Here is a 13,062-nt window from a genome sequence, read left to right on the forward strand (position 1 = left end):
GAACTGAGACTACACGTCATGATTTATTAAGTAAAGATGAAAGCAAACAATTGAACTAATCGATTCTCAGAGCACAAATTTGATTATCAATACAAAATAATTGAAGGTTGAGATAAACAACCACTACCGTTCATCGCGTGCTCCATGGATGTAGACAAGTCGTCAATGCGGGAAAACAAGGGAGCTGCAATTGGATCTGATTCAACGTCGACACAGGACACATCCTCCCATTTCAGAACGGAGTTCTCCTTCACCTCGCATTTGCATTCCATCCTCCAGGTCTAGGTTGAGGCTGATCATTGCGGTGTGGTTGAGGCTGTAGATTCAAAGCAGCCGTCTGTCTCGACTGGGTTTCAAAGCTCTAGCCATCGACTCTGCCGCCGCCTCCTACACTTGTGATGCCTCTCGCGCCGCCACTCTCCATTCCTTCCTCGGCACCTGAATGAAAAATACCGCGGGAAAGGACTAGTGAAGCGCGCGCAAGGATGGATTGGGGAAAGACCTTGCTCACTGATATTTGTGGGAGGGCGGACCACGGATGCGGGACGCAGGTAATTTAGGGGAAGGAAGGGAGGTCTGTTGGACTGAGAAATTTCGTTATTCCACCCCTAAACGCATTTATGGATTGGTTTTAGTATTCTTTTGGAGATGCTCTAAGTGTAGTATATTTGGGTCATTTTGTGGTGTGCCGTATATTTTTGATAAAAAATATAAAATAAGATGTACTATTAGAGATACTATATGGATATTAAATACCAAAAAAATCTTATCAACAAATTAAAAAAACACACGGGGAAATCTTTTCTAGCCAATACCGATACCGAGAGAATCCCTTCAAACACGCCTCTCGCATGTACTCCACGAAAGCTCAAATCAAATACGCACACAAAACAAACCCAGGAGCCAGGTGGGTCACGAGGCCCACATGTCGGTCCCAGTGGGGATGCCCCGCGATACGTTTCCCCGATGGCGCGTAGCTATTTTTGCAAACCGAAGCCGGATTTGGGCGAATTGATAGCGCGTCTCCGCTGTCCCTTTCTCCCCGTCGTCTACGTCCCTTCCGGCCGCGTCCTTCCCCTCCCAAGATCAACCCCCCCGCGCGCTTGTCTCCTTCCCCCGGCCATCTCCGGCACCGGATTTTTCGTCGCCGCCTTGTCCTGGCCCCTTCCGCGAAGACCCATTCCCACACACCCTTTATGCCAACTTGCCGCCCCCGCGGATTCGCGCGCACCGCGGTCGGTGTCTAGGCTTGATTGGCCCTGGCCCAGGAGCACGGCGAAAGGCGGCGTCTTGGTGTGAAGCGGCCGCGCTGGATTGGTTGCCGCCGGTGGTGCTGATCGTTGGGCGTGTTTGAGAGCGCGCCGAAGGCTCTGCCTTGTGGGGAGCGGTCGACAGGCAGGGTCAAAGGAGGCGGTCTTTCCTCTTGTCCCGATCGCATTGTTGATCTGACACGGTTTCTTGGGAAATTCAGGTTAGGGATAGGCGGGGGGAGTGGGGTCGTCGTGAAGGAGGCAGCAGCGGTTCGCGTGGATCGAGGAAGGGATTTTATTGCGTTGGGATTTGGTAGGTGGTGGCGCTGCTCTTGCCGTTCTTGGCATGAGCGTTGGAGATGGGGACGGACTACTACAATGTGCTCAAGGTGAACCGGAACGCCACGGAGGAGGACCTCAAGAAGTCGTACCGCCGGCTGGCCATGAGGTGGCACCCCGACAAGAACCCTGGCGACGTCAAGAAGGAAGCCGAGGCCAAATTCAAGAAGATCTCCGAGGCCTACGAGGTATGGAAATTGCAGGGAAAAAATTGCAGTTACATTGGTTGCAGCTGCAGCACCTTCTTGCTTAGCTTTGCTTTCGCGGCGCAGGCCTGATTAGTGATTACGCTTTGGAATATCTGGTAAAAGTTACTACTGTCTTTCCTCTGAATCGCAAGCACAGTTTGGATAAATTTCCATGTACTTGTTACCAGAGAAAATCCATTTTCACCAGTAGATATTAGCACTAGTTGTTTCGTTAGCGATTTGCGAGCTGGAATTCTGCAAATATCATGGAGATTCGTGTCGACTATGCGTTATGTCGGTTTTCAATATGTAGCTCTTGTATTCTGTCATCCTGATCGAGTGGTCGATCCTGCCTGTAAAATCATAATGTGCGTCATTTCTATGGCTGCTCATTTCTGCATTTTCTGCTCCTTCAGATTACGACAAAATGCTCGCTGGCTCCTTTCAGGTTCTGAGTGATCCGCAGAAGAGGGCGGCGTACGATCAGTACGGCGAGGAAGGCCTGAAGGCCTCCGCAGACGGCGGTGGTGGTGGTGGTGGTTCCACGTCCACGAACGGGGCCGCCAACCAACGCTTCAACCCTCGCAACGCCGAAGACGTGTTCGCCGAGTTCTTTGGCAGCAACAAGCCGTTCGAGAACATGGGGCGAGCCAAGTCAATGAGGTTCCAGACAGAAGGCGCTGGCACCTTCGGTGGGTTCGGTGGGAACGAGAGCAAGTTCAGACCATACAACAACGATTCGGCCGGCACCGGCTCCAGTCAGGCTCGGAAGCCGCCGCCCGTGGAGACCAAACTGCCCTGCACGCTCGAAGAGCTGTACGCAGGCTCAGCACGCAAGATGAAGATCTCCAGGAACGTTGTGAAGCCGAATGGGTGAGCCTTTTTTGTTGCACCATCTTTCACATTTGAGACTAAAGATCACAGATCAACAGAGTCTTAGCTTATTTCAGCTCTCTCACTGCTGAGTTTTGAACAGGCAACTAGGGACCGAATCGGAGATTCTAACGATCGATATAAAGCCCGGCTGGAAGAAGGGGACCAAGATCACGTTCCCGGACAAGGGCAACGAGCAGCCGAACCAACTCCCCGCCGACCTCGTCTTCGTCATCGACGAGAAACCCCATGACCTGTACACGAGAGAGGGCAACGACCTCCTGGTCCACCGGAAGATCGATCTGGTGGACGCGTTGGCAGGAACGACGGTCAGCCTGAAGACGCTCGACGGGCGTGACCTGGTGATTAGGCTCACGGACGTGGTGACACCTGGGTACGAGCTTGTGGTCGCCAAGGAGGGGATGCCTATCGTCAAGGAGAACGGGAGGAGAGGCAACCTGAGGATCAAGTTCGACGTCGGTTTCCCTAAGAGGTTGTCGTCGGAGCAGCGGCACACCATTCGGAAGGTTCTTGGAGGCCAGCCTCAGCAGCAGTGAGCACAGGCGTTCGAAACAAGATTGTCTGCCCCTTATTGGCTACCCATGCAATGCAGATTTGCAGACTAGTTCAGATGTTCTTCTCTTTCTTCGGCTGGCTTGTACTGTATGTTTAGTTGTTTTTTCCTTTGTGGTGTTTTCTGATCTTCTTCTCCCTTGTTGGAAAAAATGGTGGTATTGAAGACCACAGGTGTAATACAAGAATGCTGTCTTTGTGTCTTCATTTACATGTTTCAGATATCGTTTGGTTCACATATTTGTAAGTAACAGATAACATTAGATCATGTTTGTTTAGCTCTAATCGTAATGAGATGCCACACTAGAAATTAATACCAACATATTTAAACTTGTTACTTACCATTTATGTTTGTTTAGGGCTGTCCGTATCCTTTTTCTTATGAATTTTGTTTATTGATGTATACAAAAACAAAATGATATCAGTGTTGCACAACGATGAAGGGTAACAATCTTGGTACTATGTGAAAAAATGAATTTTCTGAAGGTTAACATGCTTTGCAGTCTCAGACCCCCAGGTGCATTATATTACGTTCACGGAATAACATCATGAGGAATTATCCGATCCTGCGTCCGAACCTCGATGGGTTGTTTGGTTTGATGAAGGGAACTAACCTGTCCGCCATGCGATTACACCCTCCTATTCACAGCATCTACTCATTCCTCCAGAAATAGTCGGTCGAACACATGACGGACACACTGATGCCAGACAGCCTGTTAGTGAAATGCCGAATGCTTTTGAGGATTCATCCAAGAAAAAGGGCAGGAACCTGAAACATTTTCCAAAACATCTTTTCGTTTGATGTGGAAATATACATTTCACAGCAACGATTATAGGAGTTCAGTTCAAATCAGCATGTCCAGACTCTTAAACCCCTTTCAGTCCATCATAAGGCAGTCCTGACGACAGGGCAGCCTTCCCATTTTTTTCCTACAAAAGAGCAAACTAGTAAAAGCATCTCCAACAATATATCAAATTGATACCCCATATTAAAATATAGAGGTCAATCTAGAAAAAACAGTTTCAACAGTGTCTTCTTTTATAAAAAATTGTCAAAAAATTATAAGGCACCAAATGCCACAAATATACCACACTTGTTTAGTTGCCCTATCTGCCGCGGTAGACCTAGCTCCACAACAGCCACGTCTTCCCCAATGCTCCATGATCCATGGCCTTCCTCCAATCCTAAAGCGCCACATGGCTTTGTTACTGATGCAAGGTTTATTGTTGGAGCTTAACAATTTGTTGTTGCCCTAAATCCTCTACAACATGATGATTTTAAATTTATAAGGTATTTTTATAGGACACACTCTGGGAACTGCTCTAATTTGGTGACGCCTACGAGAATACGAGATTGTACCCAACATAGGCGAATCTAGTCAGGTTATCGGGCCAGTTGACTTCAATAAATTTTATAAATCCTTTAACAAAACACTGTTAAAGTTAATAAAATTTGTATAATATAGTAAAGTTGCTCTTCATGATTCCAATAATATTTTTAGCTACATTTATCACTGGTGCCTAAGTTTATATCATAGCAGGAAGGGGGACATGTGATTGGTTTTTATACTTTTTAGCAATGGGCATAGTTCCAGAATAGAAAAAAAAGGCATCAAACTTCTTGGAAATGCAAAGATTTTTCTAGCAAATTCCATCGTATAGGCGGTGCGAATAACGAATTTCACAAAACATTTGCCGTTCCGTAAATACCACCGAGCATTTGCCGTTCCGTAAATAGCAACGGCTTCCCTCAAATTGTGCGAACTGTGGGACCCACAGCGTTCATCCAATCTACCATTCGTACTTTTTTTCTTTCTTTCTTTCTCTCTCTCTCTTTTGCCGTTCCACTTGCGCCGGTCGTTATATTCCCGCGTCCACCAAAACCGTTGCCGCCCTTTTTGTTTTTCGTCGCCACGGAGCAGGATCGAGCGCGAGCGACGCAGATGAAGGCAGCAGAGGACGCGGCGGGCCCGGAGGCGACGCCGACGGCGGCGGCGCAGACGGTCTGGTACGACCCCATGTCATCGCCGCAGGCGCCGGCGCCGCAGCAGCAGCCGGCGATAGAGGCTGCGGCGCCGACCTCGCCGTCGGTGAGCTCCGAGGCGCGGCCTCTCAGGGTGTACGCCGACGGCATCTACGATCTCTTCCACTTCGGCCACGCGCGCGCGCTCGAGCAGGCTAAGAAGTCGTGAGCGCCTCGTCATGCATTCGATCTCTGATCTTTTTTTCCCGTCTTATTTTGCCTCGTTCCAGTCCAGATCTCATGCTTTCTTCGCAACTGGATTGATTATTCAGGGACCATGTTAAGTTGTTCAGATTATTTTTTTTTAAAGTTCTCCACAAAAGTCTCTGAACATGGAAAAACAAAATCGAATATGTGATTAACTGCCATGAGTTGTCCTGAAAAGATTATTGGTAGACTCTGCTTGACGATCTTTTTAGCGATATATATATATGAATCGTATATGTATGTGGTTAGTTATAAGACATGACGAGAAGGCTGGAAGTTCATATATATTCTGGTAGTACCAGTTTCTGAACTTACATTTTTTGTGCTAAATTTCTGTCGTCAGATTTCCCAACACCTACTTGCTGGTAGGTTGCTGCAGCGATGAGATCACCCACATGTACAAAGGGAAGACCGTCATGACCGAGGACGAGCGCTACGAATCGCTTCGGCATTGCAAGTAAGCTCCCACTCCCACCTCCCCATTAGTTTCGGTCGCGCCACCGCCACCGCCACCGGAACCGATGGAGATCCTCTCATACTGTCTTGGTCACCTGGCCTGGATTCCAAAGGTGGGTCGACGAGGTCATACCAGACGCTCCATGGGTGATCAACCAGGAGTTCATCGACAAGCACAACATCGACTACGTCGCTCACGACGCGCTCCCGTGAGTGTGTGTTAGTTCATGCAACAAGTTTGGGCAAACGATCGAAGGAGATGTAGGCATGTAGCCAAACTAACACGATCTGCACTGTTTCAGATATGCTGACACGAGTGGAGCTGCCAACGATGTCTACGAATTCGTTAGGACCTCTGAACCTCCCCGCTGCGTCAACTAGGCGTCTACGAATTCTGACGATCAGGCGAGGGGAATCTATCCCTGATACTTGTGTCTTGTGCAGGTGAAATCCATTGGGAAGTTCAAGGAGACGAAGCGCACCGAGGGCATCTCGACGTCGGACATCATCATGAGGATCTTGAAGGACTACAACCAGTACATCATGCGGAACCTGACCAGGGGCTACAGCCGCAAAGACCTCGGAGTCAGCTACGTTAAGGTGATTATCTGTTCGTCCGTCCAACACACCACAAGAATCTCTCCCAGAAACATGTGAACGAAAATAGCATCTCTAACCGTGTCGTTTTGTTGTGATCTGATCTATCAGGAGAAGCAGCTGAGGGTCAACATGGGGATCAGCAAGCTGAGGGAGAAGGTGAAGGAGCACCAAGAGAAGGTGATCGAGTCGCTTTGCAGCTATTTCGAGAGAGACCTTCGCGTGGTCCGTAGAACTCTGATATCGATTGCGCTGCGCACGCAGTTCCACAGCGCGGCCAAGATTGCTGGAACCAACCCCGTGGAGTGGATGGAGAATGCCGACCGTTGGATCGTCGGGTTCCTCGAGAAGTTCGAGGAAGGATGCCACATGATGGTAAGCAAAAGCTAGATTTTTAGGAAGAATCTAGTGGACGGTCATTTCTGTTAGTAATAATCTGTGACCATTTCGTTCCTTCGCGACAGGAAACCGCCATTAAAGGTCGAATTCAGGAGGGTCTGAAGAGGCAAGGCAGGTCAGAGTCGAACCTTTCCGGAGAGGACTCCGACTCGTAATAATGGTCTGTAGTATCCAAATCAAACTAGACGGAAGCAGGACTGGAGGTCATACTCGCGCAGTCTGTGTAACAGTGTGAGATTGATTAGCATGTTTTTGTAGGAGATCAGGAACCATACCAGGAGATTATGTACTGATGTTAAGAACAATCGTATTTATGCATGCAATTCGTTGTTGTTTCTTGTTGGAATATGCTCTGAATTAGGATTTATTTTCGTATTAAACTACAAATCTATCTATTGTATACACATTTTGTAAGCTGCACGAAAAAAAGAGACGACTTAGATCCTCTTTGGAAGTAGCTTTTATAAAAAAAAACTGTTTTTATCTTTTAGATAGGAGATGCCAGTTTTTTATTTTTAAGAAACCGATAATCTAATTTTTATAAACTGAAACATAAATTGATATGTTTGACATCATCTTAATTTCTACAAATCAGTTTCTTAAAAACTGGCTACTTCTAAATTGCATTCCGTTCGTTCACATAAAATTCCTGAGATCTATATTGCATCATTTGCTAACATCTTGATTGAGCATCTGCATCTGGCGCCACTTAGGTACTGTTATTATTTTGATAGAACTAAAGATGCGAACGACGTGGCCCTTTTCTGAGTATGTGCCGGCCTAGCCTATGTGCACCGCCAAATAAACTGAATATCGCCCATGTATCTCTTCTTTAATTTGTGGTGCGTTTGTTCATAATCATAATTTTATAGGTACCGCCAAATACTGTGACTCCAATTTTTATGCCCATAAGTAGGAGTACGTAGAATATAGCAAAGTTATTTTTTATAAATAATATGTCTTGTTTAAAAAATATTGATCTGGATGATATTCTTTTTTAGAGCTACGTGTTGTTTTATAAATAGTTGGAAAACGAACTAATTATACATAATTTTATCTTTTATTTTAAACTTCACACAGATACAGTCTTAAAGAACTCCGAGTGACCCTCACTATCGTTCTTAATTTCTAGAATAGAGATTTTAATTAAAAACTATTCTCTAACATTTTTTTTATTTAGTTATATAAATATAGCCACCTTCTATTCGATTTTTTCTTGCTAAAGATAGAAAACAAGAATATAGAGTGTACACAAGATAGAAAAATTGCTAGAGAATACAAAGATACGATAACATTTATGCAAATGACTCCCAAAGCCACAAGCACTGAACTCGTAGCCATCAAAAGATCAAGGATTAGACAGCGGTCTATAGAGACATACATCGGCGATAGAGACGCAAACCCAAAATTCTTCCACATTCCGGCCACCACAAGATTCAAAATTACTGTACATCCATTGCCTTACACACGGACGGGCAGAGGGGGCAATTACCCATGACGGCATAAAAAAGGTGATTGCAGACCGAGGTGGATGACTTAAAGCTTGTTCGGTTATTTTAATTCTACATCAATTAAAATGTATTGAAATAGATTGAGATAGATTATGACTCGCTATAGACTGAAACCAACACAATACCATTCAATTCACATGGATTAACGGTGAAACGAACAAACCTTAAATTAGAGCACGCTAGGCTATGTTCCAAGAGATCTTTTGGTGCTCAAGGCACCGTTCACGCAGGATGAGATCAAAGATATGACACTCCATGCCCGTCTGATAAAGCGCTAGTCTAGATGGATTCACGGGTGCCTTCTTCAGACTTGCTGGGGGCATCATTAAGGAGGCTGTCAAGCTGTGATCAACAGTTCATGCTAAACTCCCAAAGCTTTCGAGCTGCTAAACTCGGCAAATATTATCCTACTCCCAAAGAAAGTAGATGTCTCGTGAGTTAACGGTATTTCGGAACTCGACAAATATTATCCTACTCCCAAAGAAAGTAGACGTCTCGTGAGTTAACGGTATTTCGGGTATTTCGGCCAATCAGTATCATGCTCAGCATTGCGAAGATCTTCGCCAATCCACTTGCAAGCAGATTGGCGCCAATGCGTGAACCGGCTTCAAAATAACAAAGCAACTGTGACTGAAGGACATGGATCAAAGGAAGTGCTGAACTGAAGCACATGGATCCCAGAAAATTAAACAGGCTCAGCAAGGGAAAGGCCTGGATCATGGATCTCCAGAAAATTAGAACTTCTGAGATTAAATTGCCCTCAGAAATTCCATACTTTTCATATTCAGACTTTCAGAGTAGGATTTCAATACATACAGCTTGGATAGATTCTGATAGGGGAGCACAATTCATCTATAGTAAAAAAAATCAACACACAGTTAACCCATGATTATTAAATAGTCATCCGAAAAGAGGATGATCATCAAAGTTAATGTTTTGACGCCAAGCATAGTGCGAAGTCCAGTACCAGAACTAAGTGAAACAAGTGTGCATGCATAAGCTCCTCAGCTCCAAACTTCTGCAGCGGTAAACGCCAGTATCTTCCCTATTTAGTGATGGTGAATTTGAACATAACGGAGGCCACAGTATTTGCACACGTTGGGTGCCTCCAGATCAAGGCAGATATACTCGATTGGGTGGCCAAGCCCAGGGCCGGCCCTGAGGGTATGCAGGGTATGCGACCGCTCAGGGCCCCCAAGATTAGTAGGGCCCCCGTTTGTCCAAATTATGTCCAAATACATATATGTTACAGGTAAATCTCTATTCTCGTTTCTTTGTTGCGACTCTATGATTTTCTGGCAATCATCTCTTTTTGGTCGTGCAACATTCTGCTTATGACGAATACTAAATATTAATTGATGCGGGAAGATCAGAAGGTGTTGTACACCTGTGCCTGTCGCGTTGCTTAATTCTAGCCTACCGGATGGCCACCTGATAACCTACGTTGCTTAATCTAAGTTTAGTTTGCTGAAATTTGTTTTCAGAAAATTTGCTCTAATGTATTTAAATTTGGTTTACTGTGATTTTAAGGTTTAGGCTAGTTTGACAAATTAAAAATAAAATATTTGCTCTCAAAGCAAATGCAGAGTTATATTACAAAATATGAAATATTGTAACAGTCTTCAGTCATACTTCCTCCGTTTCGTTTTAGTTGTCGCTGGATAGTGCAAAATTGAACTATCCAGCGACAACTAAAAAGAAACGGAGGGAGTATCATTTTGGAAACAATGTAAATCATCAACTTATTTTATTTTCCAGATATCATTTAAAGTTGAAAAAATAGCAGAATCAAACTTTCGTATAGGGCCTCTATATAGACTTTCGCTTAGGGCCCCCAAAATGTCAGGACCGGCCCTGGCCAAGCCCAACACCTTCAGCAGCTGAAACAGTGCAGCAAGCGCAGGGGCCAGTCAGTTTTACATAAAATGTATTATATGATCATCGGTTTGAGAATATGCAAGATAGAGTTTGCGTGATTCAGCTTTGGTGCCTACCCCCTTCACAAACGGCAATGCGGCCATCAACCTTGATCGGAGGTACCTCGTTGATCAGTTCCATTGGTGACTTCTTGCTCGTGTCCTAAAACAAATAAAATTAATGAAACAAAATTAATTCAGAAGAAAAGTGATCCATATGAGAAGAGCGAAAAAAGGTCTGCAATTTCAGCAAAATATCATAGCAACCAAAAAGCTAAGGTCCTGTTTGGATGCAAAGCATTTTTTGTTGTTTTAGAAAAATGCCTTTGTGTTATGGAATACTTTGGGTTTGAAAACTATAATGGTGTTTGGATGGAAAGGTCTTTGTAATTTTGAAAACCATGGTATTGCTAAAACTCTAGTCTTTTTGAAGTTTTAGAAACTCCACTGTAGACCTCCTTTTTTTTCTAAACCATGGTTTTTGCACATCATTGTTCTAAAACTAAAGTTTGCTAATGCTACAGTTCCTTAAAACTACAACATCCAAACAGAGCGTAAAACTTTATCATGGTCTCACAATGATAAACTGAATGAGGACTCAGGTGGTCAAGGTGGCAATGCTCTTGTCTTATGTGTGCCTATGGCCTATCCCAGGGTTCAAAACCTGGTTTTACTTTCCAATACAAAAGGACCAACTGATGATATCCAGCAGATATAGATACAAATCCTGAAGTGATTCCAGATTTCAAGGATATTTATTGGAAACTACAGAAATAATAGATCATCTCCGGTAGTCATTTTGTTTCTACTAACAAGAAACATTGGTCTGTACTCCCCTCAACAAAGCATTTCAGGAACATTCAGGATTCAAGATAGTGCTTGATGTGAAGTCGTCATAATACCTACATTAAAAACAAAATATAAGGGCCACGTTGAGAACCTGTTTGGTGTTTGCTATGTAACAACCAACTGTATTTCCTAAGTGAAAAAAGAAATTCTTTCATGTGGTCAACAATGTAAACTCATCTCAGCACAAAAACAGAGTGGACATGTTAAACACGGGGAACAAAACTGTGATTCAAACATTCAGTAGTGAGCTCCCATTCATCAACTGAAACCTATACACATCGTGTCAAGATGGTCGCTTCCATAGGAATCATTAGCTAAATAAAACTTAAATCTAATCCAAGCATAGCTGAAGTCTGCAAACCTATATAAAATAAATTACTTTATTCAGAAAACAATGATTTTACGTAAAGGTGCGCCTTTAGGAATCAGCTAAATAAAACTTAAATCTGAAACAAGCATAACTGAAGTCTGCAAACCTATATAAAATATATTCCTAACTTCAGAAAACGTGCTTATTACCTAAAGGTGCACACACTACATGTTAAGCTTATAGGTACTGCAGGAAAAAAAAAACTATGGATTCCCTTCCTGGGTCCTTGAAGGCACATAGCTATGTGAACAAGGCATGGTAAACAAAATGCCTTATAGAAGCTGTGTCTACTAGAACTGCAAATCACTAACATAATCCTATAGCCGTTCACAATGCTAATACTAGCCAACTACACGGAGGCTATAGATCCAAAAAGGAACAGACAGAAACATCAACATCAAACATGCATCCAGAAGCTGTAAGAACTAGCCGATGATGATCAGGACCCATCAGGCGCACCAAAACGTCTCAACAACACCGAGGACGACCTAAACTAAAGAAGGGAAGTAAAGTTTAGCCAGCACGGCTACACGCCGAGTACAACCACATGCGGAACCCTAGAGGCGCGGTCTTCCCCGCCGAATCGAGCAAACAGGGCACGGAAACGGTCTGGGTTCGCGAGGCGAGGCGAGGCCAAGGAGGATCGGAATCTAGAGACTAAGGGGGGGCACCTGGCACGGCGAGGAGAGGGCCCAGAGGGGTTTACGTGTGTGCATATATATACCTGCATCCACTTAGCGGTATGGCTGCCGACGACGGCGACGGCGGCGGCGCCGACAGCCTTCTCGGTGGAGAGGCCGCGCGCGCCGGCTGGAGCTAGGGCCTTGAGGAGCGCGGGGAGCAGCCTCCGCGGCGCGGTCGCCATGGCTAGCTGGGGAAGGGTGCGACTGTTGAGAAACCTAACGAAGAGTTACGTGGGCAAATACCGAATATAGCCTGAGGTCTATCGCGTCTTTATATATAGAACACGTATCCCTCATATGTAGAGATGTCAATGGGGACCTGATACCCGATAACCCATGGGGAATTCCCCTATTAGGGTACGGGTATGGGACAAAAATTGTCCCCATGAGTATGGATATGGGACAAAATCTCCACTCATTGGGTAAACGGGTATGGGTTTGGGAAGCAATAATCCGAACCCGATTACCCATGGGTATTTCATACGCGTACACATGTCCTGTTTGTATGAATGAGTTGAGGCCGAGTCGGCCATCAAACCCGGCAGACTCCATTTCTTATATTGGTCCCAAGTACTGATTTCCTGATGAATGGATGAATGGATAATAGTTCATGGATGAGTGCTTGCCGATGTGGTGATGTATGAAATCTGGATAGTTTGTGCTAGATGTTAGTACCTAGTTATTCCTTAATTGGGGATGGGGACCCATTGGGGACCCGAAACCCGAATGGGGATGGGTATGGGATGAGTTTTGTACCCATGATGGGTATGGGTATGGGTATGGGGATGTATCAAACATGATGGGGATGAGTCTGGGATGCTATAACCC

At 44.9% G+C, this 13,062-nt stretch overlaps 2 protein-coding genes and 1 pseudogene across 4 annotated transcripts; 2 read left to right on the forward strand and 1 right to left on the reverse strand.

The window, feature by feature from the left end:
* The first annotated feature begins 881 nt into the window (after positions 1–881).
* On the forward strand, positions 882–3,543 carry LOC103641254 (dnaJ homolog subfamily B member 4). Its single transcript, XM_008664618.4, has 3 exons — positions 882–1,777; positions 2,226–2,650; positions 2,754–3,543. The coding sequence occupies exons 1-3, from the start codon at positions 1,610–1,612 to the stop codon at positions 3,205–3,207; spliced, it is 1,047 nt and encodes a 348-aa protein (XP_008662840.1). The 5' UTR covers positions 882–1,609; the 3' UTR covers positions 3,208–3,543.
* A 1,515-nt stretch (positions 3,544–5,058) lies between these two features.
* On the forward strand, positions 5,059–7,251 carry LOC103641255 (choline-phosphate cytidylyltransferase 2). The gene is made up of 8 exons (XM_008664619.3): positions 5,059–5,411; positions 5,797–5,910; positions 6,023–6,118; positions 6,212–6,254; positions 6,354–6,509; positions 6,618–6,686; positions 6,771–6,881; positions 6,971–7,251. Exons 1-8 carry the CDS (start codon positions 5,167–5,169, stop codon positions 7,058–7,060), a joined length of 924 nt encoding a protein of 307 aa, XP_008662841.1. The 5' UTR covers positions 5,059–5,166; the 3' UTR covers positions 7,061–7,251.
* Positions 7,252–10,136: 2,885 nt separating this feature from the next.
* On the reverse strand, positions 10,137–12,452 carry LOC100284802 (NADH ubiquinone oxidoreductase 13kD pseudogene; annotated as a pseudogene). 2 transcript variants are annotated; one of them, NR_174146.1, is made up of 3 exons: positions 12,276–12,452; positions 10,411–10,495; positions 10,164–10,296 (listed from the first exon to the last, which is right to left on the reverse strand). The product of NR_174146.1 is annotated as an NADH ubiquinone oxidoreductase 13kD pseudogene, transcript variant 1 (transcript). The 2 variants fall into 2 exon arrangements; NR_174147.1 differs by having other exon boundaries at positions 10,137–11,234; positions 12,276–12,441.
* Between the last annotated feature and the right edge of the window lie 610 nt (positions 12,453–13,062).

This window comes from Zea mays, chromosome 10 (assembly GCF_902167145.1).
Source record: "Zea mays cultivar B73 chromosome 10, Zm-B73-REFERENCE-NAM-5.0, whole genome shotgun sequence".
Classification (NCBI taxonomy): domain Eukaryota; kingdom Viridiplantae; phylum Streptophyta; class Magnoliopsida; order Poales; family Poaceae; genus Zea; species Zea mays.